At 39.4% G+C, this 15,528-nt stretch overlaps 2 protein-coding genes across 3 annotated transcripts in view; one reads left to right on the top strand and one right to left on the bottom strand.

The window, feature by feature from the left end:
* Positions 1–2,667, bottom strand: part of prcp (prolylcarboxypeptidase (angiotensinase C)) — a 31,750-nt gene extending 29,083 nt beyond the window's left edge. The window contains exons 1-3 of one of the 2 annotated variants that reach the window (XM_073043448.1): positions 2,543–2,667; positions 2,025–2,208; positions 759–899 (exon numbers count right to left, since the gene is read on the bottom strand). In XM_073043448.1, the coding sequence (XP_072899549.1) occupies positions 759–899; positions 2,025–2,207 (324 nt within the window). In that variant the 5' untranslated portion in view covers position 2,208; positions 2,543–2,667. Of the gene's footprint in view, positions 1–758; positions 900–2,024; positions 2,209–2,356; positions 2,480–2,542 lie in introns of those variants that run through there. The other variant, XM_073043449.1, reaches the window with a different exon arrangement.
* The window catches only part of ddias (DNA damage-induced apoptosis suppressor), a 30,894-nt gene continuing 17,923 nt past the window's right edge, over positions 2,558–15,528 (top strand). The window contains exons 1-2 of the mRNA XM_073041921.1: positions 2,558–2,688; positions 14,692–14,811. Of these exons, the coding sequence (XP_072898022.1) occupies positions 14,699–14,811 (113 nt within the window). The 5' untranslated portion in view covers positions 2,558–2,688; positions 14,692–14,698. The remainder of the gene's footprint in view (positions 2,689–14,691; positions 14,812–15,528) is intronic.

The following is a 15,528-nucleotide window of genomic DNA, read 5'->3' as shown; positions in this document are numbered from 1 at the left end:
CTTTAGATATATCGCAATAGGACACCAATTTTCAAAAAAATGTACAGCAGTGTCACAATTGTGTCAAATTAATAAACATTTTCACACCTGCAAAGAAGTGGTTTAGCAGATTTAAACATGGTAATTTGTAACTTTGTAAATATATTATCCTACCAATAAAATATACAGAAACTTGTTTTTTCAGATGTTGCTGCAAAACTGCCAATAGAGCTTAATAAATCTCATAATTTAGGTACATTTTAGAATTATAAAATGGTAAAATAATTTTATACTATCATTACATTTCTGTTTACATGGTAACCTTCTTTAAACTGACACCCAGAAACCCGAGTTATCCAAGCATAATAAAATTCAGATAAGAAGAGGATGCACTTTTACTCAGATTTATGATATTTACCTCAAATGTAATATAATTCAGCAGAATACTAATCCAACTCTTCCCTTCCAGCTCATAAACTAAATAAGGGATAAAATTATTTCAAAACAAATGTCCAGGTAAAAGAAGAACTGTGGTTTGAAACGATGTGTTGACATAATTCTTTCTTAATTACTATCCAGTAATCTATCTCAGAAATTCTCCAGCTGAATTTCTACTGAGGACAGGATAGGGCTCAGTAACAAACCCCCAAACTGCAGGCAATGTGTTCTGAGTTCACAAAAATATTGGGGACAGATAAAACAACTGTATCAAATAAAGAACCCAAGGCAAGCTTGTTTGAGAGAAAGGAAGGAAATCTTCCAGGGTAAATAGTTCTTACCGTATTATTACAGAACCATGTGATGTCTCCTTCGTTTCCTGTATAGAAAAGAATGGGGCCTCCATCCTGATTCCAATATGCATCTGCTATCAAGTACCTTTGTTTGAAAGTGGAATCTTCAACAAATCCAAAGTGATCAATCTGTTAAAATGATTAATTTGCATATTTATGTACAAAAGTATAATGTTAATTAACCATAATTTAATGATGGATACTAGAATAATAATAGCATTGATCATTGGATTGGATTAAGACTTATTTCACTTCAAATTTAGACATCCATGCATGAAGTTTCTATTCCTTTTTAAGTCAGTGTAATGCAAAATATATTATCACATGACATGACTATATGCATCACATGCTATGGTTATGAAATTCACGTGAGCAGCAGGGAAACTACATCATCTAAAGAATTGTATAAGAAAATCTGCATTTTTTTCTAGAACGTTGGTTTTAATTGCTTGTCAATGCAAGCACTCAATGTCAACATAAATTTCCAACAATTTACATGACACGTGAGTAGATCCTTTTAGATTTACCTAATAAACAATTGTTTTAATCTTGTGGTTACCGATAGGAATACCACAGGAAAAAAATCACAGAAAACATTACTCTACTCAGTTCAGATCGGCAGAGATTTAAAAGTTCGATGAGTCTGCCCAATATTCTTTCGAGCTGGGGCTAACTTTCGATACGTTTATTTGGAGCTGCAGAGGGCATAAGTTCTCTGCTGTTGCAAAAGGAGCGAGTCGTCAAATCTGTTGTCCGTTAAATGATCAGTCACCAGACTCACACGGCCATGGAAAGACCAGCATGCTTTAAATTCTTTAATAGATTTACAGTCAAACGAGACAATCTAAGATTGTTAACACATAAAGGTACACGGTGCCAGGTAACAAATGAGGTCTCTCCCAACAGCTTGTTATTGTAGAGCAAATTGCGGAAGTTAGAAACTGGGAAAAACACAATTTAAGTACAAATCATTATGTTTCCTCTTGACTAGGCTAAGTGGATGTTTTGTTAATTTTTGGCAGTAAAATGTCACGTACATTTTAATATATATTTAGCTGATTAAGTAATTTTAAAAACAATGCGGTATGGGTTGGGAAGCGGTATAGTCCGGCAGGCGCCGAGCCAGGAGCTGCAGCCTGCCGCCCCCCGCCCCCAGACCGGTGCAACTCGCGGGTCACGGGGCAAGATTGTCCTTCTCTATCTATATGAACCCCGTACGTATTAAACTCATTTCTCGCCAAGGCGCTCACATACCTTCTGCACGAAGTACCGCGTCTTGTAATTGAACCGGCTCGGCTGCTCCGAGAGACGGTTCCGGGACAAACGCAGTAACACTCGAGCGGAGATGGCGGGGACCAGGGCCAGGCACAGGGTTGCCATCAGCGCCGTAAAGGGCAGCTTCGGCCTCTTCGGCTTCGGCATCGGGCCTGCTGCCATCCTGCCCAAGAGAGAGGGAAGCAGTTGAAGGAATGGAGGGGGAAGAGAGAGGAAAGGCTGGGGAGGATGGGCAGGGGTGGGGAGTTTGGGGAAGAAGGAGGGGCTCGGCTGGGGGAAGGGCAGTGAGGTCCATTGTTTAGCACCCTCACCGGCTAGGACGTCTCTCTAACGTCGAGGAGGAGGAATGGGCGCCTGTGGTCGCACATTGAATGTTTTAGGAACAACTCCTTCCCTTCCTCCATTAGATGTCTGAGTGGACTGAAAACACTACCCTGTGTACGAACAAGATGGTATAGCGTTTAAAGCTACGATTTACAGCGGGAGACATCACCTACCTACTGTATCGGGGTTCAATTCCCGCCGCTGTCTTAGAAGCAGTTCGTACGTTCTCCGCTTTTCTCCCAAAGACAACGGGAAGGGTTAGTGAGTTACCGACATGATATGTGGGCGACGGAAGCGTAGAAACACTTGCGGGCTGCCGGCAAGTATTTTATTAGATTATATTGGTCGTTGACGCAAAGGGCGTATTTTACTATATGTTTTGATGTATATTTGTCAAATAAAGTTATTTTGCCATCTTTGCACTGTTTGTGTTCATATTTCTTAGTGTTTCTAGTATTTTATCAGAATTAGATTTAATGTCACCAGCATATATCGTGAAATTTGTTCAATTTATGATCACTATAGAGGGGGGAAAACTGAGTAACATTAAGTAGGTGTATTAAATATTAAGTCAAAATAAGCAGAGCAAAAATAACAAAAAAGTCCTGCCGAAGGATTTTGGCCGGAAACGTTGACTGTACTTTTCCATAGATGCTGGCCGGCCTACTGAGTTCCTCCAGCATTTTGTGTGTGTTCCTCGGATTTCCAGCATCTGCAGATTTTCTCGTTTAAGATAAAATGTAGTGAGGTAGTGTTCACGGGTTCAATGACCATTCAGAAATCGGATAGAAGAGGGGAAGAAGTTGTTCCTGAATCGCTGAGTGTGTGCCTTCAGGCTTCTGTACCCCCTTCCTGACGGTAACTGTGAAGAGGGCAAGTCCTAGGTGGAGGGGATTCTTAATGATGGATGTCTCCTCCCTAAAGATGCAACACACACAAAATGCCAATTAGAATGTTCTTCACAGTAAGTTTGTAGAAGTTTGAAGGTTTTAGTTGACAAACCAGTTCTCCTCAAACTCTTAATGAACTATAGCTGCTGTTTGGAAATCCTGTGGGACAGATATCAAAACACAAAATGCTGGCAGAACTCAGCAGGCAATATTCAACATGATTTTGTAAAGTTTTCTGCATGTTTTACATTTCTTTATATAATCTCCCCAGTTGTGTGTTCAGACCAGGCCACCACATGGATTGCCTTGTTCTTTAGCAACATTTTTCAATGTCTTGGTGGATTTAATTGATTTTTCCTTGTAAAGAAGCAGGGATGATGAGTCTGGAGGCATTTGGCAGCAAACCGTCCAGAATAAGGGTCTCTTTCAAGCCAGTTAGGTCTGAATTCCTGAGCTCTTTTTGGAACAGCTGACCTGCTGTGATCACAGTATTGAATAACCTTGGTGCAGATTTGGTCATTTTTTTCGACTCAGCATGAACTTTGTCCAGTTTACTCTTGTGAGGCATCCTCGACAGTGGTGCAATGAAAAATTTGCCAAGGACGTTCAATGTCATGATAGTATTGCATAAGCCTCATTCTGAATCTGTGGAAATGAATCATCCAGCTGTTTTGAGTTGAGGCTGACAAGTGGCTCATGGTCTTTTTCAAGTAGGAATTTAATGCCCATCAAGCTGAAGCGTTCACATGCCCACACTATAGCCAGGGTCATGTTTTTGATTTGGGCATAATGCTGTTAAGTAGGAGTCAGTGCTCTTGATGCATGCGCCACCAGTTTCCATACAGCACTCTCCCAAGGCTAAAGGAAGAAGTTTCTGCTGAGACCTTGGTTGCTTTGTTTGGAGCAAAGAATGCCAATGTTGGCAGAGAGATGAGCTCTGCTGTGAGTGATGAGAATTACTTCTCCTGTGATGTGTCCCAGGTCCAAACGTTTCTCTGAGAGAGGAGGTCTCATAGTGGCTTTGGATTCTCCACCAAATCTGTAATGAACTTTCCCAACTGGTTTACCATGCCAATGAAACAGCAGATCTCTGATACATTTGTAGGTTGTTCCATGTTCTGAACACTTGGCAGTTTTTTTTTAATGTAGTTACACTCCCTCTAAGGACAGTTAGTGGCCTGATAACTACACCTCCAACTTTGCAAGCTCACCTTTCATTTTGTTAGGTTGATTCTGGCTTGTTTCAGTTTCTCCAAGGAAGCTTCTACTCTTTTGTCCTGTTCCTCACTTGAGTCCCTCCAAAATTTGGTTCATTCTCATCTGAAAGAGTTCAGGGGCTGATGAGATTTGTTGAAGACATAGTGTCCATTTGACGTGGTAAAGGTTGTGAGCTTCTGTGACTTGGGACCTAAACAATCTGCTAGAACACTGAGTTTACATCTACTGTGGAGAAGAACTTGGTTCCACCCAGCATGTCCAGTGAGTTCTCAGAGGGCACAATAAACTTCTCCCATCTCACTACATTATTCAATTTTGTTAGATCGACACTGTGCCATCTGGCTTGGGAACAGCAGCAATGCCTGTACACCAGTTAGTAGGTCAATTCACCCTAGTTATGATGTCAAGCTCAACTTTGACTTCTCTCAAGTTCAGCTTTGACTTTGTTCAGCAATGGGACCGGTATACGCCTCGCTGTGGTTAGAGAGTAGGGCATCACTCCTGGCCTTAGTTGGATAAAGTACTCCTCTTTCAGTATTTCCAGGCCTGTGAATAACTCCAGGTGCTTCTGCCACTGAACATTATTTAGCAAATCCAACCTTGCAATGAGGTCAGCATCCTGATGGTATGTCATCCCAGTAGTGGTGAGAAGAGATTCTGAACTGTTTCTCAGTTTTCCTTTCACACAGCTTGCCCCATGACCACTTTTGGGGGGGGGGGGGGGTTTAGTGTAATACCCATTTTCCTCGTCAGTGTTGTGAACAGACGTTCGGGGATGGCTGACATCTATGGCTGTGACTTCTGCCCTAGTGTTCATTTTTAACGTCACTGTCTCATTTTGCAACTAAACCATAGTACACCAGCCTTGTCTATTTGAATCTGGAGCCCTAAGTAAAGCTCACTCTTCATCTGAATCTTGTTCTTCCTTGACCTCCTGAAGAGCTGTTTTTGAGTGACACTAGTGGCCAACTCTATTGCATTGTCAGCATTTCACTTCTTTTGCTGGACAGAGCTCTTTGATGTGAAATAGAGACTTACTGCATCTACTATTATTGGACATTTTTCCTGCTCTTTGTTTATCTTGTCTGTTCTGTTTGAGCTGACCTCCTGTTCCCTCTTTCTGACTACACTTTGTTTCCTCTCATATCACTTCCACTTTCTTGTGAAATATTCTTTGAATTTGTCCTGCACTGTTTTGTACTCCTTTTCCTAAGCATGTCAGTCCTAATCCACCCAGGATGTCATCGGCTTTGTCACCCATGCACTATATTAGTGTGTTTATTCGATGCTCTCTGAAGCCAGAGTGAGATTGCTAGCAACCCTAAATCTCTCAAAGCATCTGAGCCATCTCTCAGAATGGGAATGGGCATAGGAATTAAAATGGTTAGCCACTAGGAAATTCTAATTGTGGCAGATGAAACAGAGGTGCTCACCAAAGTGGTCCTCCAATTTTTGTTGGGTCCCACCAATGTAGCGGAGCACCAGATACAAAGGACAGTCCCAACAAATGTCGCCCACCTGGAAGGACTGTTAGGGGCCTTGAATTGGAAGCAAGGGAGTAGGTAAATGGACAAGTGTAGATAGAGTGTCTGTCTGTCCATCCTGTTGGGTGCGGGCTTTTATTGATTCTAATTGTGTTTCTTGTATTTAATACAATGCCTGCAAGAAAATGAACCTCAGGGTTGTTTATGGTGATATATACTATTTGTACTTTGAAAATCAATTTACTTTGAATCTTATCAAATACCTATCCATATACACAACATCCACTGCTTTCATCAATTTGTTTTGCCACTTCTTTGAACAATTCAACCAGGATTGTGAGGCATGACCTGCCCGTCACAAACCCATGCTGATTATTCCTAATTAGACAATTCTTCAAATGCTCTTAAACCTGTCCTGTCTCTAAGAATTCACTCCAATAGTTTGCCCGCCACTGATATAAGACTCACTGGTCTATAATCCCTATTACCTTTCTTGCAACATACAAAGTATCAGCGTTCTGCACTCAAGTCAGAAACAAAACTGGTTCCATTTTAAAGAATATACTTAAGTAGACAAGTTGCATGAATAAGTGTTCTTTTGTTGGCTGTCAATGGTACTTTTCTCTAAATAGATTTTCTGAACATTTGTGAGCAGAGTTACCCTCAGAGCAAGGTTGTAGGATAAGGCATTCCAATGTCATCTGTTAAATTAAAATCACTATAATCTGTCAGTCTCAAATAAAGGCATTTTATTATAGAATCAGGAATTCTGGTTTGTTGTCAATTGCAATAACAAAATCCCTTTTTGTGATGACTGCATAGCCAGTGATTATTATTAGACTACTCCATTGTAAATGAAGACAGCACAGGAAAAATTCTGTTTCACATTTTGCCCTGTGACTTAACCCATTAATATTTCTTTATAGCCTCCTTATGTCCTCTCACAATTTACCATTCTGCCTCTCTTTATGTCATCAGCACAAGTATTTTCCAAGATCTCATTTACCAATCATGGTAGATACAGTGGCATGCAAAAGTTTGGGGATCCCCGGTCAAAATTTCTGTTACTGTGAATAGTTAAGTGAGTAGAAGATGAACTGATCTCCAAAAGTCATAAAGTTAAAGATGAAACATTATTTTCAACATTTTAAGCAAGATTAGTGTATTATTTTTGTTTTGTACAATTTTAGAGTGGGAAAAAAAGGAAAGGAACACCATGCAAAAGTTTGGGCATCCCAAGAGATTTGAGCTCTCAGATAACTTATACCAAGGTTTCAGACCTTAATTAGCTTGTTAGGGCTATGGCTTGTTCACAGTCATCCTTAGGAAAGGCCAAGTGATGCAAATTTCAAAGCTTTATAAATTCCCTGACTCCTCAAACCTTGTCCCAACAATTAGCAGCCATGGGCTCCTCTAAGCCACTGCTTTGCACTCTGAAAATTAAAATACATGATGCCCACAAAGCAGGAGAAGGCTATAAGAAGGTAGCAAAGTGTTTTCAAGTAGCCGTTTCCTCAGTTTGTAATGTAATTAAGAAATGGCAGTTAACAGGAATGGTGGAGGTCAAGTTGAGGTCTGGAAGACCAAGAAAAATTTCCGAGAGAACTGCTCATAGGATTGCTAGAAAGGCAAATCGAAACCCCCGTTTGACTGCAAAAGACCTTCAGGAAGATTTGGCAGACTCTGGAGTGGTGGTGCACTGTTCTACCGTGCAGTGACACCTGCACAAATATGATCTTCATAAAAGAGTCATCAGAAGAAAACCTTTCCTGCGTCCTCACCACAAAATTCAGTGTCAGAACTTTGCAACAGAACATCTAAACAAACCTGATGCATTTTGGAAACAAGTTCTGTGGACTGATGGAAGTTAAAATAGAACTTTTTGGCCGCAATGAGCAAAGGTATGTTTGGAGAAAATAGGGTGCAGAATCTCATGAAAAGAACATCTCTCCAACTGTTAAGCACGGGGGTGGATCAATCATGCTTTAGGCTTGTGTTGCAGCCAGTGGCACAGGGAACATTTCACTGGTAGAGGGAAGAATGAATTCAATTAAATACCAGCAAATTCTGGAAGCATCTGTAAAAAAGCTGAAGATAAAAAGAGGATGGCTTCTACAACAGGATAATGATCCTACACACACCTCAAAATCCACAATGGACAACCTCAAGAGGCTCAAGCTGAAGGTTTTGCCATGACCCTCACAGTCCCCCGACCTAAACATCATCGAAAATCTGTGGATAGACCTCAAAAGAGCAGTGCATGCAAGATGGCCCAAGAATCTCACAGAACTAGAAGCCATTTGCAAGGAAGAATGGGCGAAAATCCCCCAAACAAGAATTGAAAGACCTCTTAGCTGGCTACAGAAAGGGTTTACAAGCTGCGATACTTGCCAAAGGGGGTGTTACTAAGTACTGACCATGCAGAGTGCCCAAACTTTTGCTTTGGGCCCTTTTCCTTTTTTGTTATTTTGAAACTGTAAAAGATGGAAATTTTAAAAAAAGTAATCTTGCTTAAAATATTAAAGAAATGTGTCATCTTTAACTTTATGCCTTTTGGAAATCAGGTCATCTTTTACTTGCTTAGCTATTCACAGTAACAGAAATGTTGACCAGGGTGCCCAAGGTTTCACATGCCACTGTATGTTACGTCTATTCAGGACTGAAAAGAATTTTCTTCATCTTTGGAATCTTTGTTATGACGACTCTCTGGAGTTCTCTCCAAGAGTGTCATGAAGGCTTAGTCTTTAAGTATTTATATCTACGATGAGGAATAAAACAAAAGATTGCTATATGAAAGGAATCAAGAAGTACATATTTAAGTATAGATTGTTGGAAAAAAGAAATCTATGGCTGTATTCCATTAGAAAAAATTACTTATAACTTAAGAGATAAATATGAAACATTTTTGAAAATCTGGGGCCCTTATTTACAAAAGACAGGATTAAATATATAGGTGCTCTGAAGAGAAAATTAATGGCTACTTGGGGAAAGAAATAAATACATATACTAAAGTTATTAAGAACTCCATGGAGCATGTGGAGACCTTCCAACAACCAGGCACTCTTTCTTTCTTTTTTTTCTTTCTTTCTTAATTTTTTTTTATATAGGGTAGTTAGGGGGGAGGGATTAAGGGGAGGGGGGAAGGGTCACATATCCTTTTTTCTTCACTTGTAATCATTTAAAAATTTAATTAAATAAAATTTAAAAAAAAAAAAAAAAAAGTACAGGGCAAGCCCAAGGAAGTGGCACCAAGAGAAAAGAGGAAAAGGTGAGCAATTTCAAGTTCCTGGGAATCAACATAGCTGAGGATCTATCCTGGACCCAACATATTGATGCAATTACAAAGAACAGACAATGGCTATATTCCGATAGCATCATGGTTAGCACAGTGATTTACAGTACTAGCCAATTCTCATGCCTGTCTGTATGGAGTTTGTACGTTCTCCCCGTGACTCTGTGGGGTTCTCCGGGTGCTCCAGTTTCCTCCCGTAGTCCAAAGACGTATGGGTTAGTAGGTTAACTGGTGATTGTAAATTGTCTTGTGATTTACGCTAAGGTCCAATTGTGGGTCGCTCAGCAGCGTGGTTCAAAGGGTCTGAACAGCCTGTTCTGCAGTGTGTCTCAACAAACAAACAGACTTCATTAGGAGTTTGTGGAGATTTGGTATGTCACCAAACTCACTCACAAATTCCTACAGATGCATCATGAAAAGCATTCCACCTGGCTGCATCACCATCTGGTATGTAGGGGCCACTGCACAGGACCAAAATAAGTTGTAAACTCAGTCAGTTCCTTCATGGGCACTAGCCTTCCCAACATCCAGTACATCTCCAAGGAGTGATGCCTCAAAAAGGCAGCATCCTTCATTAAGGACCCCCATCATCCAGGATGCTCCCTCTTCTCATTGCTACCATCAGGGAGGGGGTACAGGGAACTGAAGGCACACATTCAACAATTCAGGAACAGCTTCTTCCCCTCCACCATCAGTTTTCTGAATGGACATTAAAACCATGAACACTACTACCTCACCACTTTCTTTTTCTCTTTTTGCACTACTTACTGTACACTTTTCACTGTAATTACAGTTTTTATTATGTAAGGCTGCTGCACAACATATGCTGGTGATATTAAACCATGATCATATTGACCAGCAGAGTCAGCATAGATGATGTATGGCTTACTCCTGTATCTACTAACACAAGACCATTGAATGGGCCTTTAGTACAGGAAAATGAACTCTTGACCTCACAATCTACCTCGTTATGGCCTTGCACCTTATTGTCTGCCTGCATTGCACTTTCTCTGTCACTCTACACTTTGTTCTGCATTCTGTTATCATTTTCTCCTTCTCTAGCTGAAAGCACTGATGTGATGAAATGATCTGTATGGCTGGCATCCAAAACATTTTCTTATACATACAGTACTCTGGTACATGTGACAATATAAACCAATTTACCAATTTCTTGCTTCTATTTCTTACAAACGAAAAGCCCCAGTTCTTAGCCTGTTGAAACCCATTTCCTTGGCAATAGGATAAACATTTTGATGTTCTACATTATGTGACGTTCCAAAAGAAAAGCAGCACTTTATTGATAGCCACTTGTGATTCTTATTCTAGTTCAACCTTCAGCTGAGTTCATTGATTAATACTGTTCAATAGATTTAAACTATAAATGTACATTCCAAGACTTCATTCAGCAGTCACAGTGGATACTATATCTATTGTCATAGGTTTCAAATTCATTGTCATTTGGCACTAATGTGCCTTTGTTGGAGATAGACGAGACCGCAGATGCCGAAGTCTGGAGTGACACACAAAAAGCTGGAGGAATTCAGCGGGTCAGGCAGCGTCGATGAAAGAAATGGGGTAAATCCAAATGAAGGGTCCCAATCCAAAACATCGAATGTCCATTTCCCTCCATAGATGTTGCCTAACCCACTATGTTCCTCCAGCAGCTCATGTGTTTCTGCATGTTCAATGTTACCTAGCTGGCTGTGCAAGTTTCTAACTCACTCTGTGACTTCTCATGCCTAATGCAACTCCTTACAAGTTGCGTACAAATGTAACGGACGGAGTGTCCAGCAAGGATTTCTGCTCACTCACTCCCCGCACCCAACCCGCTACTCCCACTTTCAACACCTGCAGTAAAGGAGCTTCGCAGAGGCGCTGAGAAACTGAAGGAAGTAACTAACCCCGGGACTCAACTTTAACAGCCGCTGTTTTCCCACATGACCACCTGACCCTTTTTTAAGAGACTGACCAAGCCGCTGTCTTCTTCTTCTTCTGACTTTTAATGACAGTTGGCAGTCCAGCTTAAGGTGCATTACCACCACCAACTGGACTGTAATGGGGTACAGAGAGTTGGGAAATAAAACCCCTATGAACTGAAAACTAAATTATCCCCAAAAGCCCGATAGATTTTAAATAGTGAAAGACAATATTGTGAATTAAAGTCACTTCCGTAACTTTAATAAAGTTTTTAAAAACAAACCATCAACCCCCAAAGTAGTAGTGCAGCTGACATCTGCTTTCTTTCAATCTTGTATGCTTCACATTGTAAAAGAATGTGTTCAACTGTTCCATAATGATGACAAAACCTACACATCCCAGAGTGATGTTTTCCAACAAGATACAAGGGATAATTAAACATAGTATGTCCAATTCTAAGTCAATATAATTCCTTCCCTTCTTGTCTTACCCCCTTCTCCCATTAATCCAACAGTTTTATGTATTATGTAAAGGTGTCTCCCATTATCCCACAGTTCTTGCCATAATCCCCTAATTCTTAGCCTCACCAACCCCTTGGCTTCTGATTTGATAAGTGGAAGGTCTATATCCACAGATGAACTTTTAACAGCTTTTTTGGCCAAGCAACCAACCTGCTGATTCCCCTCAACACCTCTATGTGCAGGAATCCATAAAAAGAAGACATGTAGACCAATACTTTGAATATGAAATAAAAGATTGAAGAGCTTTCAGCAGTAAATCAGACCTATTGCTAGAGCAACCTGTTTTAAGACTAGTCAATCCCAAAAACGAATCTGAACAAGTTATAACTTTTCAAGGACAGATTTCCTCCACCCACTGTAAGCCCAAAATGATGGCGACCAGTTCTGCAGAATACACAGATAGATAGTTAGTAAAATGTTTCTTTATTGTTATCTGTAATTCAGGTACGAAAACAGCCACACTGACATTTCCCATTATCTTTTGATCCATCAGTAAAAATGGTTAACATATCACAATAATTCTCCTTAATATACTGATGAAGCAACAGACTCCTGAGCATATCAGGTTTCTTCCCTCTGATCCATAAAGCTACATCATCTGCAAAGAGTGGTTTACCCACCCCAGTGTCTATCTCAGAAAAAATATCATTAATCATTATATTAAACAATAAAGGGCTGCAAGTACTGCATTGTGGAGACCCATTCTCTATCTTATAAAAACCCTAATATACCTTTCCTACCCTTACCTGTCCAAACAGGAAACTCTACCCAGCCGTTTGAAGAGCCCCGGAACAGAAATAATCCGGACTATTAGCGACGCACCCGAACCTTCAGGGCCTAAAAGGCAGCGGACAACTATGCAACCTCATTGGAGGTCACCACTTCCGGCGGGAATTTCAAAAGGAAAGAGTGACCCATACGGAGTGCGAATTCTCGTTAAGACTGGCATCGAAAAGTAAAATATCTGAAGTAGTAATAGGAAGCGCTGAAAAATCTCAAAAAGTTGGATAATTTCTGTTCAAAAGCAGCGTTTTGGTTTAATGGTCTTGCGTCAGAACTGAAAAACAAGAGTATTTTAGCTTCCAGAAAAGATAGGATTAGAAGGAATGTCTGTAATAGTTTGAAGACACAATTGTCAAGGTAACTATTGCTTTAAATGCTTATAAATTTGAGACAGATGTTAAAAAGTAAGATGACAAATTGAAGCTGAAATATATAACAGTAAATGCTACTCGGTGTGTTGAAACAAGTCCAGACGGAAAATGAAGCTGGTGTAGGGTATCATTGAAACGGTGTCATAGCCCAAAATACAGTGGTCATTATGTTTGGGATTGACAATTAAAAATGACTCTGTTTTCTTCTTCACTTCCCACCATACAGGCGAAGAAAACCTTGTAAATGAAATGGCAATTTATTTGCATTTATTTGCATTTTCTCTTCACTGTTTACAATGTGGCAATCTCTGCATTGAAGAGATCAAATGTCTTGTGGATGAGTGTAGAACATCTCCATTTGGTACACTAGTGCCTTCAGTCACCTGTTGTTTTAATTTTCTACCACACTCATTCTGATCTCAGCCTGTTATGCTTGTCCAACCTCTTCTGCTGTTCAAATACAATTCAGTCCTCAGGACTCCAATAATTTGGGGTAAATGGTCTTTTTTTTCTCTCTTTGCTTGATGCTTTAGTTTTTAATTATGATTTGCCTTCCCCCCACCCCCCACCCCCAACTGCTGATATTAAAAACAAGTTAAAACTGGTCTGGACTCTGTCACTGATATTCCCATTGTTTTCTCCTTTTCTCCTTTCTCTCAATCTTCAAAACATGCTTGTTCTTTTCTGCATTTTCAGTTCTGATGAATTCCCTGAGACAGTTATTCTGTTTTTCTTCTCATGGACACTGATGACCTGTTAAGTGCTTCTGGCATTTTGTTTTGGTATTCTTGAATTTCTGCAATCAGTGTAGCATTCTGGATCAGCATAAAACTCCCAGAATTTTAGATCTGGGTGATTTGTACAAAAAAATTGCCTTCCACTACTTGTGGATTTTGTTTAGCTGAATCAAATCTAAATTACATTTTTCCTTGAAATTACCAGTACTTGATAATTTTTGTGCTAACATTCATTCATAACCACTGTGATAATAGAGAAATTTCACAATGTTCATTGTATTGTGCAGATATGAGACAGTAACTTTTAGATTTCCATCTTAAACTTTCAATCTGCTCTCACCCAGAATTGTTTCATTTGTACATAAGTATACAGCAGCAAGTTGCTATTTTTATATATTTGCTTAGTTCTATTGCAAACTTGGGTTAACGGTGTTGCTCCTATGTCGTACTCTAGGATTTTTGCTTTACTGTTTTTCTGTTGAGATCTTTTGTCTAAAAGGTAGACGTAACAGAATCCATGGCACTAAGGAACAGTATTTCAAGTACACAAATTCATTAATATATCACATTCTCTTTATGGATCATTGCAGTGAACCATCTGTTGGTTTATTTACTTATAAACAAGTATAACCACATTTATTTACGATGTGAAAGATCATTGTAAAAGAAGGGAGTTGTGCTTCTCTGCTTTTGCGATACATGCATTTAGTATGAATTGCTTTAGAAAATAATTTACTGATTTTTGGGAAAGCAGTTTGATTTCAAACAGATATGATTGGAAACATTTCATGGTGTTGTCCCTGCTCCAGTTTCCATCTGCCAGTACATTGAACATTGAAGATTTATAATTAACATTCATAACCAGGTTGTCATCAGAAAATGTGCACAGCTATTAATGTGTTGTGAAAAACCATAAAAAATGTTATCCATGCAACACACACAAAATGCTGGAGGAATGTGAGTTCCTCCAGCATTTTGTGTGTGTTGCTTGGATTTCCAGCATCTGCAGATTTCCACTTGTTTGAGAAATGTTATCCATTTCTTTCAAGTTTAAGTATTTTAACTAATAATACACTAATTATGATCTTTTGTTACATTCTTGTCTTAAGGAATCACATGAATGGGAAGAGATCTTTTGTTGCTGCATCAATATTGTGTCTTCATGACACCTGTTTTCTGTACCCAGCATGTCAGAAATGTGGATCTCGGTTATTTATTAATCATGGCAAGTATGTACCAAAGATTAAAATAATGCAACAAAGTTAAAGAATTTACTAATCTTGCTATTTTGTTTAATGCTACTTCTCCTCAGTTTCCATGTGTTTTTAAAAATATTTAAACACTTTTCCTCTTTTTAAAAATCTTCGTTTTCTTATTTTTAAGGTATCTGCCATCATTTTAGAAGTTTTGAGGATTCACGGTACTTTTAGTAATGCTTGGCTTTACTATTTCTCACTTTTTCCTCTTGGTAGTTTTCTGTGTGACAAATGAGGCCTTGTCTTTCATAAAGATAGAGCACAATGATAGACAGATTGAATCAGTCTTTGCATGTGTGCCATGTTGGATAATATACTATGACCTAGAGGCATAATCAATATTGCATAGCTAACCTAGTATATCACAGAAAATGGAACATAAATTGTTGTGAGTAGGTGGAGCCTCCATCAATTATGCAGCACATTTCCTAGGCTGACTCATCAAGGTATTGACTGAATACTGTTACCGTAGATGGCATCTTTCAGATGAGACACAACACTAAGATAAAAACCTGTTTGGTTGGATGGCTAAAATATTAATGCAAAAGTGTCTTTCTTTATTATATTAAAGATACTGTATGTTGCAATCTGCCATTGTTTAATGTACTTGAATCAGTGGTTAAAAATAGAGAAAATGAACCTGTAGCTGCTAAGCATTTGCAGGTGCTTCGGTTTTTATTTCAGGTTGGC

This window comes from Hemitrygon akajei, chromosome 4 (genome assembly GCF_048418815.1).
Source record: "Hemitrygon akajei chromosome 4, sHemAka1.3, whole genome shotgun sequence".
NCBI lineage: Eukaryota > Metazoa > Chordata > Chondrichthyes > Myliobatiformes > Dasyatidae > Hemitrygon > Hemitrygon akajei.
The sequence above is the reverse complement of the archived record's forward strand: the minus strand, read 5'-3'. Positions and strand labels throughout refer to the sequence as shown.